This window comes from Octopus bimaculoides, chromosome 5 (genome assembly GCF_001194135.2).
Source record: "Octopus bimaculoides isolate UCB-OBI-ISO-001 chromosome 5, ASM119413v2, whole genome shotgun sequence".
In the NCBI taxonomy this organism is placed as follows: Eukaryota; Metazoa; Mollusca; class Cephalopoda; order Octopoda; family Octopodidae; genus Octopus; species Octopus bimaculoides.
Window position 1 is genome coordinate 31,352,229 of NC_068985.1, and position 11,156 is coordinate 31,363,384.

Consider the following 11,156-nt stretch of genomic DNA (forward strand, 5'->3'; position numbering starts at 1 on the left):
TTATACCAAGTGTAATAAGTGGGTGTGGGTAAAAGGGGGTTATTTTACCCTAAATTTATATAGCAATAAGAAAATGGAGGAGAATATGCAGTATCCATCGACTTGCAGACAGTGTATTCCATTGAATTAATTTGTTTATTTTGTAACTAAAATGACAAAAACCACAATATACAGATGCTTATGACATACCATGCCATATTAACAATTAAGGTTACAAATATAAAGTACATTTAGCAATTGGAGAATATACAGAAACTTACAGCTTTTTCGGCCTAGCGTTGGCATGCCCCATTTTATCCCTATAGCTCTGGCACAATCCATGGCCCTCGCAATGATCATGCTCAGATATGCTTTTAATGTTCCACTGACACGAGTGCCAATCAGGCTGTATTGTCATCGGCCACGTCAGCGATTTTAATTTCACTTGCCTCAATAGGTCATCACAAGCAAGGTTTATTGTCCAATGAGTGAGGGGTATTCATAAATGTGCTGGTTACACCCACTGACATAGGCCATGGGCCATGGTCTCACTTGGCTTGTTGAGTCCTCTCAAGCACAGCATATCTCCAAGGGTCCCGGTCACTAGTCATTGCCACAGTAAGGCCCAATTTTCGAAGGTCATGCTTCACCACCTCATCCGAGGTTTTCCTGGGTCTACCTTTTCCACAGGTTCCCTCAACTGCTAGGTTGTGACACTTTTTCACATAGCTGTCCTCATTCGTTCGCAACACATGACCATACCAGTGCAGCCGTCTCTCTTGCACACCACATCTGATGCTTCTTAAATCCAACTTTTCTCTCAGGACACTTACACTCTGCCGTGTATGTACACTGACATTTTACATCCAGCAGAGCATACTGGTTTCATTCCTTGCAAGCTTACACATGTCCTCAGCAGTCACGCCCCATGTTTCACTGCCATGTAGCGTGGCTGTTCGCACACGTGTCATACAGTCTACCTTTTACTCTGAGCGAGAGGCCCTTTGTCACCAGCAGAAATAGGAGCTCTCTAAACTTTACCCAGGCTATTCTTATAAGGGAACAGGGGACCCTGTCAAAGGCTTTCTCGAAGTCCACAAAAGCCAAGTATAGGGATTTATCTTTGGCTCGGTATTTCTCCTGCAGCTGCTGTACCAGGAATATAGCATTGGTGGTGCTTCTACCTGGCACAAAACCTAACTGCATCTCATCTAAGCAGACTCTTTGCCTAAATAGTTGGGCTATGACCCTCTCCGTGACCTTCACCACTTGATCCATCAGTTTGATACCCCTGTACTTATTTCTATCTAAAGCATCACCTTTACCCTTGTAGCAGTTGACTATGGTGCTGCTACACCAGTCATTGGGTAAGACTCCATCATGAACTACTTGGTTTACAATACAGATGACTAGGCCGTAGCTCACACTACCAGATGTTTTAAGCATCTTAGCAATGATTCCTGATGGGCCAGGGGCTTTTCCTGGCTTCATACCCTTAATTGCTTTATCTACCAGGGTGCTGCCTATTTGGATAGCTGGTCCTTCTACTGGATCAACATTTGGCACGCTCTCCTCCTCCCATTCATTCTCCACGTTCAGCAGTCTTTTATAATGGCTTCTCTAAGCCTCTTTTTTCTCAGAATCATTAAAAGCAAGTGCACCATCATCCATGCGGACACATTCCTCTCCTGTGACATCGCAATTTTCTCTCACACACTGTCTTGCAATCCAAAATACTTTAGTTCTTTGGTCTTCATGTCACTGGACATTGGCAAACTTATTTTCTGCTTCGCTCTTGGCTATGTATACCTGTCGCCCAGCCTCCCCTCTGGCAATCTGGTACAGTTCCCTGCTACCCCCACCCTTCTAGGCTTTTCAGGCCTGTTTCTTTGCTCTAATGGCTTTGTCTACCGTATTATTCCACCACCATATTACTCTAGGTCTGGAAGGGACTTTGCACCAACTGCAGACTTGGTGTGTAGCACTCAGCTGTCCCGTTGGAATTTCCAGCTACCTTTTATGTCCGAGGTCTGTAGCTCCTCCTCCCTCTCATCAAATTTCTTGATGAGGATATCCCTAAATCTCTGACCATGTGAAGGGTTCTTTAGCTTCCAAATCCTTCTGTCCTCAAGTCTAAAATCACTAATGACTAGTCTATGCTGGGGGATATATTCTTCACCTGGGAGGGTTTTTGTATTTTAAGAGCAAACTTACATCCGGTTGTCTGGTGAGGATGAAATCAATCTGGCTAGCAGAGTCACCTGACTGATAGGTTATCAGGTGGCTGCCTGGCTTCCTGAACTCAGTGTTGCAGATTAAAAGGTTACATGCATCAGAACTCCAGTAACCTAGTTCCCTCATTGTTTCAGGGACCAATACCATGGCCCCCGTGTACACCAGTGAAGATACTGGATTGCCGCCTAACATCCCCATTAAAATCTCCAGCCGCAAAGATGGTCATTGCCACTCATCTTTGAGGTAGCCTGTAGAAGGGTATCATAAAAATGGTCCTTCTGATCATTTGGTAGGCCCGCTTGTGGGGAGTAGGCAGAGATAATTGGAGCTGTGCTGTTCTGCAAGACTAGCCTGAGCTTAAGCACTCTATCGCATACCCTGACAACCTCTATGACCTTATCCACCCATTTCTTTGCAAGTAGTCTGCCTACACCCATTACTCCAACCAGGTTAGCTGGCTAGAAGATTTTTATACCTATGTGCCTTGCTTGTGAGGAACATAGATGAAGCTCCTCTCCATCTTACCGCTTGTATGCAGCATACATCAACACATATTCTTCCGAGCATCTCTACAATCTCACTAGACCTACCTTCCAGTGTGCCTACATTGACAGTGCCAACTCTGAAAACTGGGAAAGGAATGTGGGGTGAGGCTTGGGGAGGAGAGATGCTATTCAGCGCCTGAAAAGAAGAGGGAGGTTGTCATGTTTGTTTTTTAGGCATGCTTCCAACCTGACATCATTGAAACATTCAAGCATGTTAAGATTGTTGCCCCTACTGGGGGTAAGAGTAGGTGTTAGCAGCATAGTAAGTATAAGCATTATGGTCATCATAAAAATGTAAATTTAAGCGGTGTTACAAATATGGATATTCCAATGTTAGATTAAGTAGGGAGTCAACTAAACTGGTTGCATTGTCCAGCGAGAGGAGATTGCAGGTATGATGGAGGGTACCACCAGCAAGAGGGGGTGTTTCAGACAAAGAGAGGAAACAAGCTCATCCATACATACACACAAGCACGCATGCACACACATACAGGGACAAGCACACACGTACAGCCCATTAGCTTTCTCCTTCACCTGATTTATCTTTAGAAAATTACTGAGTAGTTGTTGGCATATTTCTAGATGAAACAAAAGATAGCCAGTTAAGTAGGTGGGCAGCTAACCTAGTTGCATTTGTCCGAGGAGAGAGAGAGAGTGCGGTTAATATAGAGAACAGCACCAGTGAGGAGGGGGGATTGACAGAGGAGACATCTGGTAATGGTGGTGACAAATCTCTAGACAACGAAACGAAAGATAGCTGGTTAAGAAGGTGGGCAGCTAACCTAGTTGCATTTGTCCCAGGAGAGAGAGAAAGAGTGCAGGTAATATATATAGAGAGCAGCCCAGTGAGGAGGAGGGGTTGAGAGAAGAGACATCAGGTAATGGTGGTGGGAGGAGAGAGAGAGATATCTGTAGATGGTGGGAAGGTATAGATATTCAGTATTGGTGGTGGGGGGGGGGCACACCGGGAACAAAGTTTAATTTGGGGAGATGGTACGAGGAACGAAAATAATAATAATAATATACATTCATAGTGTTCATGGCAAATGAGAAATCAAACCAAAGAAATGAGAATCTAAACAAACCAAGAAACAAGTAATTATCATAACGAAATTACATGAGAAGTTATATATTAAGGGGTCAGTTGAAATGGTTAGCTTCTAAAAACTAGCTGTCAGTAAGTAATACATTTAAAGTGTTAATGGCGAATGAATGTATGAAAGATTGAAAAAAAAAAAAACGAGAGAATCTTAACTAAGCAATACATCATCATTTGGTGACTGGGCAAGAATACTTAGAAGCTGCGTGTGAACAGTACCAAATGGAATGGAATGGAAGGGAGCACATGAGACAAGAATTTTTAAATAGATAAGCTGCAACCGGAAGCAAGTTTAATTTGGGGAGATGGTATAAGGAACAAAAATAATAGTAATAATAATAATATACATTCAGAGTGTTCATTGCGAATGAGAAATTAAACCAAAGAAATGAGAATTTAAACAAACCAAGAAGCGAGTAATTATCTTAACAAAATTACATGAGAAGTTAATGGCGAATGAATGTATGAAAGATTGAAAAAAATTGAGGGGTCAATTGAAAAAAATTGAGGGGTCAATTTAAGTGGTTAGCTTACACACACACACACATATATAAATATATATACCTATACATATATACACACAGAAGTCAGAAGGTATCAAAGGTGAATATACATTTATTTGACCACGTGACATCCTTAGGGTTACGGCTGTTTCACAACATTCTTCATGTAGTATTAATTTCAGTATGGAAGAAATTAGGCTTTCATGTTTGCATTGATATGTACACTCAGCATTATACAATTGTATATACGCAAATCAATTAAAATAAAGAAAGCTAGCTTGTGAGGTCACCAGAACATCATGGTTGCAACAACAATTAACTTAATGTATGTGTGTATTTGTTTTACTATCTCCTTGCCTTGACATTCTGCTATAATAGTAAGCGAGTGTCAAGACGTGTTCTTTATTTCCAATCTTTCATATAATCATGCCTGGGCAGGACAAAATATTATCTTATTTAGAAATAGATGAGGGTAGGCAACATGAATAACATCTGGCTATACAAAATCTATCTGATCCATGCAAGCATGGAAAAGTGACCGCCTGACTGGCCTTCGTAGGATTTTCGAGCGAGATCGTTGCCAGTGCCCCTGGACTGGCTCTTGTGTGGGTGGCACATAAAAGACACCATTTTGAGCGTGGCCGTTGCCAGTACCGCCTGACTGGCCTTCGTGCGGGTGACACGTAAAAGCACCCACTACACTCTCTGAGTGGTTGGCGTTAGGAAGGGCATCCAGCTGTAGAAACTCTGCCAAATTAGATTGGAGCCTGGTGTTGCCATCCGGTTTCACCAGTCCTCAGTCAAATCGTCCAACCCATGCTAGCATGAAAAGCGGACGTTAAATGATGATGATGATGATGATGATATATATATATATATATATATATATATAGTACATGGGTGATAATATTTTCAACTAAGACGTTACAACTTTGTCTGATTGTTCAAGTGTTTCAATTCTGTGTATGCACATATATTTACTAAATTGTTGACATTTATCAATGGTTTCTCTCATTAATAAAACTGTCAGCATTTTTGATGACACAGGTATGCTAGTTTTCTTATAAACTTGAATGTTATTCATTAAAAAATCCACTTATTCAACAATGTTAGATTCATCATGTTTGATGTATGAAATCTCACCAGTTTAAAATTTAACCTGAAGATGATGATGGCTTATATGTTATGAATACACCACTAAAATTCTATGAAAACAGTTGTCGTAAATTTTAAATGGCATCTGTGTTCTCTTTTATTTATATATATGTATATATTTATATACACACACACACATACATATAAGAATGAATGAATGAACATATTTTAATTCCAATTAAAGATTTTCAACCAAAATCTGGGATAATAGAAATTTAAAGAGACAAAAATGATTACACTTACCAGCTGACCATAGGCAGCAGCTCTGTTTTGATAAAATGTAGCCAGTTGCAGTTTGTTATCTGAACACAGAGAAATTGCTTTGGTGTAGGACTCAATTGCTTCATTGTATTTACCACTTTTGAAAAATACATTACCTTCTTCTTTTGCCTTAAGAGCAGATTCTGTGCTGGACATCTGAAATAGAAAATTGAATTTTAAACTTGTCTGACAGTTATTCTGTGAATACTATATATATGGTACCAAATCAACAGGTGCCTGATGTAAAGCCCAAATTTGCCATTTTATGTTGAAATCCTTGAAATATAGTCTATGTTAAATTCATAACTCTGTATGTCTTCACATAAATTTAGTATACAAAAGTATATGCAGAGAGATACAAGAGAAGATATGTTCACTGCCCAGGAGATTAGCACAGTAGCTGTAACAAGGTTTAAGTTCAATAAGTTAGTCTTTCAACCATTGCATACCATTAACCCCTTTGTTGCCTTAAAATACTTGTCATTATTAACCTGGTGTTTGGAATGCAAATTAAAGTGAAAATTTGATGGAATGTTTTGATTTAGATCACTTTAAACAAATCTGTATCATCAGGCAGGTTGGTTGAGAAGGCAGAGAAGCTGTGGGGAAGATGGCAGTGAGAGAAAAAGAAGCAGAGGGACAAGAAATAGCTGCTGTAGGAGGGTACCACAGAGACAGGGAGAAAAGAAAGAACAGAGTGTGAATGTCATGAAAGCAGTGTAGATGAGGAGGCAATAGAGAGAGGGTGGGGGAAAACAGTGGATGGGTGCAACAAGGAAAAGAAAGGCTAGAGAATACCCTAGAGGTATAAAGCCAGGTTGTGAGATAAAGACAAGAGGCATAGTTGGGTTGCAATAGAGGTAATTTGGGAGAGAGTGTGCTCTGAGTGATGTGCAGTGAGGCGGGTTTGGTGGATACTAGTTTGCTAGTTACAAGATCAGTGATTGCAAGAGACTGTATTCTATATATTGCAAGTGAGGGCAGACTAATGCCATGCCTGGCAAAAGAGTGTCCGCCACTGAAGTGACCCAATACGATCGAAATCACATGATCTGGTGGTCTCACTTGCTATGAATATTGAGTGCAAGAGCGCACTGAATAAATCAGTTGGAGATGTCTTCCTGAGGTTAAAATAGCAGTATCATCAGTTCTTAGAGAACACCCATGCTAAAGTGGCGATAAACACTACACACACACAATTATTAATGTCTATTTTTTCATGCTTGCATGGGTTAGATGGATTTTGTGGATGCCCTTTTTGTCAAGTAAGATAATATTTCCCTGTTGTTGGATATGCTTTCACAGAAGACTGAAAACGAAAGACACTGCAAAAGACACTCTCGGAGTGGTTGGCATTAGGAAGAGCATCCAGCTGTAGAAACTCTGCCAGATCAGATTGGAGCCTGGTGCAGCCTTCTGGTTTGCCAGTCCTCAGTCAAATCGTCCAACCCATGCTAGCACGGAAGGCGGACGTTAAACGATGATGATGATGACTGCTATATGTTTACAAAACAGACTGCTTTCAGTTTGTCTACCAAATCCAGTCACAAAGCTTTGATTTGCCCAAGGCTATAGTAGAAGACACATGCTCAATGTCCCGTGCAGTGGGGCTGAATATGAAACTGTGTGGTTGGGAATCAAACTTCTTAACCACTCAGCCATGCCTGATATTTTTCAACAAAATTTCATGGTATGTTCCAAACATCAGTTTATTAATGACAAAAGTTAGGGTTAGGGTTAGCCGATTAGATGTAAACAAAACCCATGTGCTTTCACTTGACGTTTACTCACATCAAATCGAAAGATAGCCGTTATTTAGTCTTCTGAAGCACTTAGTAAATATAATTAGTGTAATCTTTAAAAAAATATATTTGCAAAATTTCATCTTATATTTGAAATCCAAACTCTCAAAATGAGCAAAATCAACAGATTTCATTTGATCACAGCAAAATTCAAAAATGCAAACAAAGCAAATAGCAGTTATGCCAATGGCATTTCCATAATTGTTACATTCTTATAACTTACATCAATATTCTAAAACATTGGATGACTACAACGCGCCCTTGTCATGCTGGCGTTTTTAATATTGTGCATTCCCAATCTAATCTTCGTTTGCAAAAACCAAGATAGCAAAGTATATAGACGACAGAAAATCAAAAAAATTCTTTGTTGCTTGAAGCTTTTGGGTTTTCATTGATTCATCTTTCAGATTTTGATACAATCGACTACATGCGTTCTATGAAAGTAAACTTGTCCCAATTAAAACAACATATTGTATGACACGTAATTGTTCCTATATTTAGCACCGACTAAAAAGCATTCGCGATTTTTAGACGATGCTGCAAAATAGATTCAACAAATTTTCAAGAATAGTATTTAAATGACAGAATGCTTACAAACTGAAAACATTTGCCTAATATGACTATTTGGGTTAAATTATGCGGCGATCGCCAATTATGCCTATTAACCGCAATTCCAGTGTTGAAAAAAAAGGCTAGTAATTAAAATCTAACTGAAAAATATAATTGCTACAATATCCCAGTGACTAAACTCCATACTATTCTATCGATTAATAATTTATTCAGTTCCCCCACCCTCATTCACATTCATACACGATCTGTTGTGACATTTCAAGAAATTAACATAATGGCTTTCACATTTTCTGAAACGGTTATATATGGTTGATAAGCCCGTTTCAATTGGGAAAATTTTTTTATGAACCACCTGTCAGATTCAATTAAATATACCTAACTTGTCGGTTTATTCAGCAAAAGCAATATAATGACTTTATAACATGCCTTGACATAGAACTTAACTAAAACATGAAAGCTATCGAAACACAACTCTTCACCAGTGCCAGAGTAAAATCTTCCGGTGTTTCCAGCCTGTTTTTTCGGTTTCGTTTCCGGCTGTAATAATTTCGTTTCACTTTCGTCGCTCATGCCCTTGAGAGACGCACAAGCATTGAGACTATCTTAAAAAATAACTACTAAATTACAGATAGTTTCATCTCATAACTTACAGGTTGCTACATATTGCATCTTTTTTTTTTTTATCAATATTTATTTTAAACTATTAGATTTTTGAAACAAAAAGATTGTGTACCTATCTCTTCTGAAATACTCCCAGTCATATTCAATAGTTCTGTTTCGATTCATTCCAAGAAATATTTTGCTTTCAATTTAGTTGTACGTTAGATCAGTAAATATATTAAAAGATAACTATTGTTTCAAGAGATTTTACTTAGATATTTGTATCAAGTATATGAAATAGTTTAGGGGAGAAATGATGTTTTGTTTACAAAACTGCTAGAAATAGCAGTCAAATCTTTCAAATCATACCCTGCTGTCAGCCTGGCGCTTAACAACCCAATTTCGTTAAAGACCGTGTTTAAGAATAGTTACTGTGAACTTCAAAATTAATGTTTTGTAGTCTTAAGACGCTAGAGATAAAGTAAAATACAATGTGAAATAATTAAATCTGCTCCAGAACAGAGGTCACACGAAACTCTTGTCGAGGTCAAGTTACATATTACTGATTAAAACATTGCTTTTGGTGTATATTGGGGAGAAAGGAGAAAACTAAACAAAAAGAACTCGTTAACCATTAGAAATATGTATGAGTGACACTTGGGTATATCTTTACTATCGATTAAATATTTCAAGAATGTACACACACACACATATATAATTTTATCACTTGCAGACGTGTTACCACTACCGCTAACAAAATAAATCGTCATTTGCATATTTAGAAAACCAAATGAATAACGATTGTGAAAAATGGTTCGTTACAATTTCCTTACAAAGCCATATGTGCTACTTAAAAGAGAAAGCTAAACATAACTCACTAACAAATTTAGATATTGTTTATGTAACAGGAAAAGAAGTATACAAACCTCATTTGATTTCTTGGGAGTATCTTTCTTGGAGGACTCTGTTTTTGGAGATGTAGCATAGTTGTTTATTTTCAGGTCGTTGTTGTTCTTGGCACTTTTCATGTGTTTTCCTTTCTTATTGTAGTACACTAAACCAGCCAGACCTAGCGTGACCGGGGCTCCAAGTAACAAGGCTATTTGCCATTTGGACAGCCCTTCAAATGGCTTTCGTACAACTTCATGTAACATATCAAGACGAAGATTGACTTTCTTCAGCGCCATGACAGCCAACACACGTGCCTATCTACCACTCTCATTCTCTGTGAGAATCTCGTTTTGCATGTCTTGACATGAGTTATACATGCTCGCTCCGTCTTCGATTTGCTTGTAGTCTCGCAATTAGATGTAAAAGAATGAAGATAAAACCGATAATTCGGTCAGAGCAGTTATACACAGATACAATTAAAATATATTTAGCTTCGAAGTAAATATTTCAATTAAGATTTGCGGTGTAAGGCTCAATGACTTTTGACCGTAAGCACTAGCACAATCCACATAGCTATAATTTACTATTTATTTACTAATTATTGCTGTAATGAACAGTGTATAGTTGACGTTTCGTTAGCTTACTGCCCAGAATTCACTTTGTTGTAAATTTAAAGCCTTAAGTTTAATAGAAACTTTGATATTTAATAGGCGGAATTTCGGGTCAGGACGCCCATCCCAACTTTTATTACATCACACCCGTCGTAAATTAATCAGAAGTTTTATGAAAAAATTTTTTGAAAATCTATAATTTTTTTTCATTTCTTCTTCCGACAGATTTTCGTCAATCTTTTTACATTAAACACTTAAAAATGATGGAAGAAGCCATTTCGAAAGAAAAAAATTTTGAAAATATTTTCGGACGGAAAGGTGGGTGATTTAAGGAGGATTTAACTGTTGTTTCTAACACAGCCTACGACCACCAGTTACCTTCCTCGTTTCTTCGTCACTCTGATGACCTGTATTGATGCTTTTTAATATTTTTCTCCCCATAAGCACATTTTGTTTAGCCCAAGGGTGGCCCATTGCTAGGATTTAAGAAAGAAACAAACAAAAAAAATTGATTTGAATTTTTAAACCCTCACCACCATACAGGAGTGGCTGTGTGGTAAGTAGCTTGCTTACCAACCACATGGTTCCGGGTTCAGTCCCACTGCGTGGCACCTTGGGCAAGTGTCTTCTACTATAGCCTCGGGCCGACCAAAGCCTTGTGAGTGGATTTGGTAGACGGAAACTGAAAGAAGCCTGTCGTATATATGTATGTGTGTGTATATGTTTGCGTGTCTGTGTTTGTCCCCCCAACATCGCTTGACAACCGATTCTGGTGTGTTTACGTCCCCGTAACTTAGCGGTTCGGCAAAAGAGCGATAGAATAAGTACTAGGCTTACAAAGAATAAGTCCTGGGGTCGATTTGCTCGACTAAAGGTGGTGCTCCAGCATGGCCACAGTCAAAATG

General features: G+C 38.8%; 1 protein-coding gene across 1 annotated transcript in view; it reads right to left on the bottom strand.

The window, feature by feature from the left end:
• Nucleotides 1-10,296, bottom strand: part of LOC106867870 (mitochondrial import receptor subunit TOM70) — a 28,088-nt gene extending 17,792 nt beyond the window's left edge. The window contains exons 1-2 of the mRNA XM_014912924.2: nt 9,676-10,296; nt 5,760-5,933 (exon numbers count right to left, since the gene is read on the bottom strand). Coding sequence (XP_014768410.1) covers nt 5,760-5,933; nt 9,676-9,936 — 435 coding nt within the window. The 5' untranslated portion in view covers nt 9,937-10,296. The remainder of the gene's footprint in view (nt 1-5,759; nt 5,934-9,675) is intronic.
• Between the last annotated feature and the right edge of the window lie 860 nt (nt 10,297-11,156).